General features: G+C 32.2%; 1 protein-coding gene across 4 annotated transcripts in view; it reads right to left on the bottom strand.

The window, feature by feature from the left end:
• LOC111634715 overlaps window positions 1–12,355 on the bottom strand; it is a 187,109-nt gene that overhangs the window by 32,494 nt on the left and 142,260 nt on the right. For all 4 annotated transcript variants that reach the window (XR_002758268.1, XM_023379554.1, XM_023379555.1 and 1 more), the window contains exons 30-31: window positions 3,128–3,244; window positions 175–333 (exon numbers count right to left, since the gene is read on the bottom strand). Coding sequence is in view for 3 of the 4 variants with exons in the window: in XM_023379554.1 (XP_023235322.1) it covers window positions 175–333; window positions 3,128–3,244 (276 nt within the window). In the remaining variant the exon portion in view is untranslated. The remainder of the gene's footprint in view (window positions 1–174; window positions 334–3,127; window positions 3,245–12,355) is intronic.

The raw sequence follows: 12,355 nt of genomic DNA, 5'->3' as shown, positions 1-12,355 counted from the left end.
CGTGGTCTATTGATCACACTAATAATATATCAATTTCAACACATTCTAATAACTATATCTTTTATGAGTTGAACTTACTATGGAAATTAAAAAAATACAATATAATTTAAATATTCTTAACTTATTACTATTATAATAATTGATGAAATTTCCAAAAATAGATAAAATACATACTTTATTTTTTAATGGTAATGCAGGTGTGAGAGGTGTTCTCAGTTTCTTATTTTTTATTAAAATTCGATATTTCAATTGGTTAGGAGATGGTAATATAGGATCATCTGAATAGTCAGATTCGAAAAGAAAAGTAGTAACTAATTTCTCTCCAAATACAGACTGTAAAAATAATAATATAAAAATTATTTACTGATATAATTATTTTAATTGTATACTTTATAAATATTTTATTTATGAAAATGTGAANGTTTCTTCAAAATTAAGCCTTTTGCCATTTTATTATAATTAAAACATAGTAGGGCCTGCCATATTTGATCAATATATTCCAGACTCCTCATGTAATTTACATAAAATAGCAAACTATGTTAATTATTAAGTATTTCCTACATTCACATACTCATATCGCACTTATTTATATAATAAAGTAAATAAACACTATATTAACAATAAATAGCATGATACTGTAAATCATAAAAATAACTTTAAAAATTTTAATACTTTCCTTCTCTCTCATGTTTGCAAAGTAATTTGTGTACATGCTGCAAAGAAAAGCACTGATATTATGTAGACAGGATGTGTTACAAACAAGTGTAAAGTGTTAAAAAAAATTTAGAGCTTTCTCTTTTATAACTTATCTCCCATCAGTTCCTAAGAATCTCATACTTTTCCCAAAGGAGTTATCAATAAATTATCCACAATTGAGGAAATTTACGTACCATGTGGCACACAAAAACTGATGCGGTGTTTAGTGCAAAGCAAAGAAATTAGTCACAGAAATGCTTTCCCAGAATGAGAACAAGTATGAGTGAGTGAGAACTGCTATTAGACTTCATGCATTTTGAAAAATGATACAAATTTAGTATGAAATTAAAAAATTCTAATTTACATATTTTCCATTTATTTGCAGATTGCCAATAGCATAAACCTGAAACTACACATGGTAAGTCTGCATATGACAAGGTCCTACTATAAACTGTTCTTTTATTTTACTAGTTTAATTTTGTGTGTTATATAGCAACTTTTATATTTTATATTCTTCAAAATTAATGCTAGACACCACTCTTATAACACCAATGCACATTAAACTTATAATAAAATACAGGTTTTCATTGAAGATGCATCAATATAAAATGATGCATATTGACAAACAACACTAATGAAATGGAAGAAATGCTCTTTTCTCTCATCAATCTTACCTAATTTACTCTAAGCTAGATCTCATGGCATATAAATATGTAATACATATGATGTGTAAAAGATTTTTCATGTTTTTTTAGATATTTTTGATGAGTTTAGACAAAGGTTAAAGCTGTTTAATGTATTTATAATTGCAAGTTAAAATGGGCAGAAAACCTGCACTCACTTTCAAATTAACTTCCAAACACAGATAACCTGTGGGTTCTCCATATGGAATTACAGTATATAAAACTCCAAAACAAAAATTTTTCTTTTTAAATTGGTGAGTAAATTTAAGATGAATATTTCTACTCTTTTTTTACTAATGTATAGTATTCAGATATTACCATATATATATAATTGTATAATGATTCGGTAACATGGTTTTACTGCTTTTATTTTTCCAGCCTTGTTATATATAACAGAGGAAAAGTATGGCATTCAGAAAAAAAAGATAGTTTTACATTTTTTAACTCATGGGACTTTGAAACATCAAGAAAAACAAAAAAAATTTGGGGGTTTTTTCTCTATGTATGTACGGATGTTAGTGTGTGTATGGGGAGGCCATGATTTTGTTCACCTTCTTTGAAGCTTAATAACTTCTGTGCTTTTCATTGAAAATTTCTGAAATTTTGCAGGGAGGTTTATTTATTAGAGGGATCAATGCTATTAAATTTTGGTGGCTAAAGGCCAAGCGGGTGGGGAGATAAAGAGGATTGTCTGTCATATCTCTAGTAGGGTCAGACTTAATGACAATTTTACTCATTATTAGCATTTACAAATTTTTATAAAGCCCATACCTACCCTCAAAATTAAGCTTTTTGCCATCTTATAATAGTTAAAAATATAAAAGGCTTTTTTAAAAAAATATCATAACAGATGGTGGCACCAAATGTTAACAAGAAATTTAAGCTACTCATTGCTGGATTTTTTAGAAGTGGACTATGATAAAATAAGTAAAATTAGGGATATGGGTATTAATATTGTAACAAGTGCAACTAGTGATAAAGAACCAAAAGAATTATTACTAGCTTTTAGATTTCCGTTTTTACTTTCCCAGCTCTGTTATACACAGGACATTTATAAATGAATGGTGAAGTTTTAAAAATTAAATTTTGGTGGTTAAAGATTGATGGGATGGGGAGATAAAAGGGAGTCACGTGTCATATTTTGAGTAGGGTCGGACTTAATGATTTTACTGGTTATTAGCACTTACAATTTTTATTTTTATAAAATTCATCTCTACCCTCAAAATTAAGCTTTTTGCCATTTTATAATAATCAAAAATAAAATATCATAATAGATAGCACCAAATGCACAGTTTTGAATGTTGTCAGGAAAGTTAAGCAACTCATTGCTGGATTTTTTATTATGTAATAAAAGGTCCTTGGTGACAACCACTTAGGAAACCTTTATTCACAGTGACTTCCTTTTACTCTCCTCTCTTCTAGTGCTAACCTTCCATTAGACAAGTTATGTAATCTTCTAAGTTTATGTAACCTTGTTCTTTGTTAACATAACTGGTTCTATCAGAATCTCCAACAACCTTAATAAGTCTAACACTTTTTTTTTTTTTGGTCTTAAAAATAAGAAAATAATAAAGGAAATCTTAACAGCTATATATAACAAGTAGTAATGCTTCAAATCTAAATTCTAAATTTCAAATCTAAATTCATTATTGACACATATTAATGTTTTTATATTTTTATTACAAATTATAAAACTAACAATGTAAAGTATAAAATACAATGAATATGAAATTATAAGTTATTCTTACTGTAAATATTTTTGCCATTTTTGCTTGCTGTTGTATAGAGCAATGATTTTCAATTGACAATATTACTGGATAAGGAGATGTAACAAAGGCACTTTTATTAATTGCTTCAACAACATTCTGTAAAAGAAGACAAAATATTAATTATTATTAAATCTTCATTTTATATGACTGTTTGATATAATTAATAATTTATAGTGGATGAGATTAATTGATAACTAATTTAAGAAAGATTAACAGTGGACTAAAACATCATTAAAATACATTCTGTAAATGGTTCTACCCAACTTATTTTCAATTTAACATTATGAAAATAAAACAAATATTCATTACANGAGTGTCCTGGGATGGCACCACTGCCCTGCTTATGCTCAACTCTCTAGCGAACGGTGTTTGAGTAAACTTTTTTACCCGTGCTTGTAGTTTGTTGACGAATCCATCATCGATAGGTTCACACTCCGTATCATTGATGTATTTTTGCATCATCGAAACGTATGTATTTCTCTTTAATAACACTAGAGCCTTGCTTTTATCAGCCTTGAGAACCACTATGTTATTATCCGCTAACCATTTTTTGGATTTGTGAATCTGCTTCCAATTTCTTTCGTCTTGTATGCTGTTGTTGGCATGTTGTATCTTGAATGCTGACTTCCATCTGTAGTATTCTTTGTGCACTTCGCTCATCCCCGTCATCAAATAAAACAAATATTCATTACATGGATTGAGTTTAATTAGCAATATGAATTATTCAATTTTAAAAAAATACAGGTCAATTAAAAAATGAAACAATTTCATATGCTTATTAAAAACAATCAAGAAGCAACAAGGTTTTAAACTTTGAGTACCAACATTGAGTGCTTTAATGTTGTGTGACACCAGTGACATATCCAGAATTTTGAAAATATGGGTGCTACTCAAGGCAGATTTGAGGACCAAGGCATATGCCCCTGCTGTTCATCAAAGAATATTACTCAATTATGCTAGAATTATTTTAGTTACATAATCTTGCCTAATTGAACTCATATGATATGTTTATTTTTATTTCAAAGTAACAAAACTGATTGCTTTGGTATCAAGGGGTTTCTGCAGCACTATAAGCACCCCCTGAATATATCCTTAGTGGCACATAAGTCAATTGAATTCTATCCACACCTTGTAAGGCAAGTCTCTCTTTATGATTATTATTGAGGTAACAATTTGTTGCCTTAATTCCTGAAGATCTATTGGCAGAGATGAACTATAGATGATATCTTTCACATTTTCAAAAAATAAGTCTCATACAGGTTATTCTTATACAAATAGCTTTTACAATTCCAGATCTCACCTTGTCTGATTTCTTTCTCTTAGACATATAAAGGTGCCACCTGTGAGTCATCTATGCCGTAGTCTTCAAAGCAGTAATATGTAGACAGAGAGACTTGATAAATAAAGTATAGGTCAAATTTAATTTGACTTGAAGTATGCCACATGTAGGAATGTCCCAATACTGTCGATACCAATACCGTATTGATACTTTACTTTGGATATTGGATCGTGTATCATTACATTTTTCACAGACAGGTAAGATCCAACTGAAACTGGATTTTGCAGTTAAATGAGAAACTGAAATGGAATTTTACACAATTTTCAGTTATGTTAAACTTATAAGAAAAATATTTAGTTAAACATTATGCTGTACTTTGTTTTTTAATTAATCAACTTGGACCATCAGTGATGTTCAAAATGAGTTAATATTTGTATATACTTGTTTACACTGATATTTGTAAAATTTGAACACAATACAGAACTTTCAATGTAAGGACATTGTTTTACCTCTTCAACAATTTCTTATCTATATCCCATGTATACAGTAGTATCCACAGAGCCTGTACTATAGATCTGGGGATCCTTTTCTATATATAAGACATCATACTAGTGTAAATTGAAGTACTGACTGATGCACTGACTTCTGAACCAGATAGCTATGATTCAATTCTCTGACATAAGCAATAAAATATTAATTGCTGCTCTGGGGCCCACTCAGTATTCATTGTAATGAGTACAGTACCTTATCAGCAGTAAATGCAACTGAAAGGCAATGCGACAGACTGGATGGTGACAGCTGGCAAAATTTCCAGTTTCAATACCCAAAGCCGATACTGGCCAGTTTTGATACTTTTATGGTATCAGGACATTCCTAACCATATGACATCAAGTGCTTACACTGAGTGTTTGTAATTTTAAGATTTGAAACTTATTTAATTACTATAATAAAATTTCATAATATTGCACAATTGTAAGCTCACTGATTATTTCTTAATAAACATGAAATTGCATCAATATTTCTAAATGTTTTTGAATAACACTGGCAAACTTCTTGAGGTGACAAAGTTGATCCCCTTGGAACTATCTTACTAATAAATCCTGGGATAGAAATGCTTCTTTAGGATTCTAGAAATTACTAAAGTTGTTTATGCTGTCCATGTTAACAGGCAACTTACAACATACAGTAAAAACATGGGCAAGTGTAACATGATTTATCTCAATTCCCACACTTTTATTCTGCTCAATTGCAAATTCTTTGTTTTCAGGATTACAAGAATTGTTCAGTTTTTTTATTCTTAACTCAAATATATGCAGTGCATTGATGATGAGTGGTGTGTTGGATACTTTCAGAAATGCCAGGCATTTCTGAAATTAATGTTTTCAGCAGCAATTATCTGAACCAAGAAAGCTGAAACTCAGAGTTTTGTAGACTAGTTCTTTCATGTGTCCCCATAAAAAAACACAGTGGTGTTAAATCTAGAAATCTTGCAAGCCATGTAACAGGTCCACCCAGTAATCCATTAATCTCTGAAGTATTCCCTCATATCCATGATACAACAATATATGCTGAAGACATAAAGTGAGACATTTTTCAGAAATTTTGACAGTTTTTCTTTCAGGAATATCATTTAGATACAATTATTCAGATATGGGACAACAAGAATAGTACAATCAAATGCAGCTGGTGATACTAGTTCCTTTGTTAATGCTGAATGTCCATTGGTAACAGTTATGTAGAGATTTTCCTTATATCACATATGAATGAATGAAATCTCTCTTTTGTATGAACAAAGCCCACCCATGAAGAGCACTATACTACAAAATTGTGATCATAAGGCACTCTGTTGCCTTATGTGAATTACACCAGATAGAGGAAATCCATGTTCATACAAACTTTTTCTCTACAAAATGGGTATACCTACTATCAGTCACACAGAATATTCCAAGCAGAGGAAGTAGTTGCAACTTATCATGTGAACAATGGTACTTAATATCAAGTGCTTGAATGTTAATTAATATAGTAAGTGTCTTCTGGGAAACATTCCACCTAAATACTTTACCTCTCTTTTCCATTATCTCAACTAGCATAATAAACATGTTGGCTCATTAACCCAAGTGTATTTCTCCATCATACAAATCTAATGAACATCTAGCACCTCGATTGACTAATGACTTTAATCCCCTTTAGTATCTTAAAGAGGAATTTCTGCCTCACAGTTTATTAGCAAAAATTGACCCACTTAGTACTATTTACCTTTACCCTTACCTAAACGTAATAGACAAATATTATCTTTAAAAGTTTGTTGATGTCATTCAAAAACACCTTGTATATAGCATTTATAAGTATTCTATATATAGCAGAAAAGATGAGGAGGAGAAGTATGATAAATCTGGATAATTCAGAAACTTCAAAAATCATCATCGTATTGAAATGATTGAACTAAGAATCAGAGCTGCGAAGTCAGTAAATAAACACTTGACTCTGACTCCTGATAATTTTAGTAGTCTGACTCCCAACTCCAACAAAATTAAATACCAAGCCATTTTATGGGGGGCAGAGGCACTCATGAGGGTACCCTACACTGAAGCTGGGGCATTTACCCAAATACTTTTAAAGTTAGTATTTTTAATATTTAACTTAATTTTTTTTATACAAATAAATATTAATGTAACTTTTAACAAATATTTAATAAGAGAAGAAAGAGGTGATAAAATTCTACATCTACATATATTTGACAGCACTTGCATTCAATTTCACCCTTCTAGAAGAGTTAGTCCAACTAAAAAGTGTGTGATCTAGCTAGCTACTTCAGCCCCTTGTTCAGAAAAGAAAAATATACACTCTGATCAATTAGTCTGGCTCATTCAGAAAAATAAAGTACTTATTTCAACAGGGATGATTCAAAAATATTCAAATTCAATTGGGTCAAAATAATTTAACTACTAAACATAAATACTACAAAGAATACTACATATTTAATAAATTAAATTGATGCATTTTGTATTTAAAATGAATGAATTATAACAAAATACAAAAAGATTTTAAAAAATTAATAAATATGTAATAAATTTTCTTTCATTTAATTAAAAAAAAACTAAAGTAAATTTAAAATATGGGAATCAGAGTCGACACATTTTTTCTATTCTTAGCAGGGCTGTGGAGTCAGACAGTAGTGTAGACATGACAATTGTCAACTTCTTGCAAAGTAGTTTCTTCTTTTTTCTAACTAGCCAATCAGCAGAGAGAGTTTCATTTACTAGTTATTTATTGGATTGAACACCAAACATCCTGATCCATTTGATGACAATCCAGAATAGAGCCAGTAGCTTAAATGAAGGTTTGTCTTCTTGTTTATTATGTGCTCGACTAATAAATGCAACTGTAGCTATCAATGATTGACTACTTATAAAAATTTCAATCTGCCATGAATGACACAAGAATTTGAAAATAATTAGAAGGTGAAAAGGTGCAAAACCACAGGTAGGACAATTGTGGAACTGAATGAATATACACAGAACTGTTTTTGGTCAATCTTATCACACGATTTATCTTAGAGCATCAATAAATGTCATTTCTGCTAATTATAGTTGTATAGTGTATGTGTTTCTTACAGACTGATATGAACAGATGCCTAAGTGAACTCCTACAACGGCAAGTTAGCCAACAGAGAAATTTTGCTGTCATAATAAAATTGCGCAGTCAAATCAGTTTTAAGAACTCAACAGTTTTNTAATAGCAGTACGTAAGAAATAACCGCTGACAAAGAATGAAGTAGAAAAAGCGAACCGAACACGTGGGAGATGGTGCAAAAGACCGAAAATTCGGGCTCCAATAACCCAGGCAAAAGTCCACCAAATTAAAAGATACTAGTACCTACGGAGAGCGCTTGTCTTCCTGAAATCAACGATGTGTTATACTCCGCAGTAATCCACTTGGTATTAAAAAAAAATGACGATCAAACCCGGAGCACATGTAAGACACAACATAGCACTTCCGACCCCTAACGGTCCCGGAGCAGCGCACCAAACGGCGGGCGATTTCTGACAAGTTATTTTTCTGAGAAAACTTCGTTGAACTTTGGAGACATCATTAATATAAAAAATTTTAATCGCCGTTGAATAAGAAATATTTCTTTCACAAGAAATGTATAAAATTACAGTGCTGTATTAGACTTACGGTACCTAACTTACATACTGTACAGACGATAGTAAACAACTTACTTGCCTAAACTCTCCGTAGCGTGACGCTGGACGGGGGATAATTATCATAAAGTTACAATAAATTAAGTTAATATGTAATTATAGATACAGTACCTAATTTATATATAATTTATACTGTATATAACACTGTACAGTACCTAATTTATATATAATTTATATATAACACTGTACAGACGATAGTAAACTCAATTTACCCGCCTAAAATCTCCGTAGCGTGGTGCTGGACGGCGGAAAGTAATTCGGCTGCCCGATGACGTTTTACCGAATTATAGGAGTATTTTTACCAGGTTTGTACGGATACCGTCGCAATTTTTTCGTCGTCTTATAGGAATCGTAATTATAGGAACCCGTGTTATAGGGGGGTCTACTGTAAATGCAATACCAGATTTAGAATTATTACAACGTTACGAATTACGTATAGCAGATAATTAGACATGGATTATAAACGGCCAAAAGCTCGTGAAGACTTGGCACAAATTATTTGAAAAGGCGCGTAGAGACTCAGCGTGTTTCACGATTGATGCGATTGAAAATTAGAAAAAACACTGAACGTAAAACCTAAAATACAAAAATACAAAGAAAACACAGAACAAGACGAAACGTAAGTCTATCAAGTGCAACAAGTTTACGTATCTCCACCATAACACAGCTACGTGTAAGTTAAATACTCGAACAGATCTGAAAACTTTATTTTATAATTTATTTTCTGTAGTTTTTGCAACTTATTATTCTGTAAAATAGTCTCTAAAAATGATGTTTAGAACTCTGTTGACTTTTAAAATTAAAGTAAAACTATAAAATACTGCAACATTTAATTTTTCTTTATTATTGCTCAAATAACGTTAAGAAGGAACAAAACAATTGCAACACAATCATCATAATACATAGCCATACTACCTATGGGCTATGAAAAAGTGAAACGAGGTTTGCATGATCAAAATATCAANACTATACAAGAATACTACATATTTAATAAATTAAATTGATGCATTTTGTATTTAAAATGAATGAATTATAACAAAATACAAAAAGATTTTAAAAAATTAATAAATATGTAATAAATTTTCTTTCATTTAATTAAAAAAAAACTAAAGTAAATTTAAAATATGGGAATCAGAGTCGACACATTTTTTCTATTCTTAGCAGGGCTGTGGAGTCAGACAGTAGTGTAGACATGACAATTGTCAACTTCTTGCAAAGTAGTTTCTTCTTTTTTCTAACTAGCCAATCAGCAGAGAGAGTTTCATTTACTAGTTATTTATTGGATTGAACACCAAACATCCTGATCCATTTGATGACAATCCAGAATAGAGCCAGTAGCTTAAATGAAGGTTTGTCTTCTTGTTTATTATGTGCTCGACTAATAAATGCAACTGTAGCTATCAATGATTGACTACTTATAAAAATTTCAATCTGCCATGAATGACACACGAATTTGAAAATAATTAGAAGGTGAAAAGGTGCAAAACCACAGGTAGGACAATTGTGGAACTGAATGAATATACACAGAACTGTTTTTGGTCAATCTTATCACACGATTTATCTTAGAGCATCAATAAATGTCATTTCTGCTAATTACAAGGTCTGTTCAGAAAGTATCGGACCTTTGGTCGGCAAAAATAAATTTATTGACTTTGAGGTACAAAACCCTAATCCCCTTCAAAGTAGTCTCCTTGGTAGTGTATATACTTCTCCCAGCGTTCCTGCCATTGCTGGACACACTGCTGGAACACATCTTTTGGAATGGTTATCAGCCGGTCCATCGCATTTCGCACGATGTCTTCTCTCGACTAAATTTAAGTTCCTTTTAGCGGCATTTTCAGCTTGAGAAATAGCCAAAGGTCACACGGAGCCAGGTGGAGAGAGTACGGAGCGTGACGAACCACAGGAGTATTGTGTTTGGCGACGAAAGCCCGAATCAGATGCGCAGAATGGGCGAATGCGTTATCACGATGGAGCTGCGAAGTTTTGATCGACCACAGATTTGGTCGTTTGCGTCGCACTGTATAGGAAAGACGACGAAGGACCTACTGGTAGTACTTCTTTGCGATGGTTTGGCCTTGTGGTGCGTACTCACGACACACCACCCCATGAGAATCGAAAAAACTGTCAACATGACCTTTGATATTGCTGCGGAACGGCCGCGCTTTTTTGGCCTCGAGGATCGTCCCCGAAAGCCTGCTGAATCTTGCGAATGGTTTACACTCGGGTATCGCCAAGGTTTTTGGCAAAATTTGATGTAATATCGCTGCTCACGTTGTTCAGTCATTTTCCAGCTTAGTGAAATCCGACGAGAGCGCACTACATGACCTCACTCATACGCCGAGTGCCAACGACTGACGCTTCCTGCAGGCGGGAAAAAATTCAGGGCTGTGCATGACTGTCCCCTCCACAACTCCACCGAATGAGGCCTGTCGCGCATCATTGGTTTACGCGGAAAAAAAGAAGGTCCGATACTTTTTGAACAGACCTTGTATAGTTGTATAGTGTATGTGTTTCTTACAGACTGATATGAACAGATGCCTAAGTGAACTCCTACAANTTTGGTCGTGCCTACAGTGGCTAGCCACTGTAGTCGTGCCATGAAAGGTTTCTATTATTATATTAAAAAATTAGCTTAACTATTTCAAACCTTATCGTTTTATCGTAGCGGTTCAAATCTATCCGGTTTTTCGTTATTCGCCCCCTAGTGAACATTATAGGCATTCCGTTACAATAATAAATTCATATTTAAATTCAGTCCATGCATACCTGATATTTTACAGAAATTCACTTTATTTTTAATTCGATCAATCCATTTGCAGCGCAGCAGTGGCAGCTTTACGTTCCCCCACAGTGCCGTATTTCTTTGGTCGTGCCATGAAAGGTTTCTATTATTATATTAAAATATTAACTTAACTATTTCACTTATCGTTTTATCGTAGCGGTTCAAATCTATCCGGTTTTTCGTTATTCGCCCCCTAGTGAACATTATAGGCATTCCGTGACAATAATAAATTCCTATTACAAATATACTGAATTATTTATATTGTTATATTGACCAAATAATAATTTATTGGCCAAATGAAAAATAATAATTTATATTGTTAATTTAAATAATAATTAAAATTGTTAATTTAATTTGAATGTTTGAAATATGACACACGATAGGGGCGCCTCTAGTGTCGGTTATCAAACGGTTACGGGACGGACGGACGGAAGGAAGGACGGACACCTGTTGAATGGGTTATATATATAGATTGGGACCTCTGGCCCCTAAACTTTCCATGTATTATCTTAGGGAACAGAGAACATAGTTAGATTAAAACTAACTCCATTCTCAAGATTAATGAAGGACAGATGGACAACAGTGGAAATGTATAGATCTGAAGTTTGGAAACTGCAGCCCAACAAGGAAATTGACTTGATGAGAATCTACTATATCTATTAAGATAGGTTTATAGATCAACCATAGTGCAATTAATGTGTCAGTAATCATAATGAAGATTTTCTATTTAAGAGAAATCAATTCTAATAAAGTTAGATACTTTTTTACACTAGACCATAAAAATTTTCAGTTATGGAGGAGTGTTTACTTTAGAGAAGTAACTATTAAAAGGCATTTTACTGTATAAATATTTGTTAAATATAAATAATTGTCAAAAAATTAATGATGCTTTTACAATATACTAAAAAAGTATTATAAAAAAGAAATATATAACATGA

This window comes from Centruroides sculpturatus, unplaced genomic scaffold, assembly GCF_000671375.1.
Source record: "Centruroides sculpturatus isolate CEXI.00-Female unplaced genomic scaffold, Cexi_2.0 scaffold971, whole genome shotgun sequence".
In the NCBI taxonomy this organism is placed as follows: Eukaryota; Metazoa; Arthropoda; class Arachnida; order Scorpiones; family Buthidae; genus Centruroides; species Centruroides sculpturatus.
This window is presented reverse-complemented; position numbering and strand designations above follow the sequence as displayed.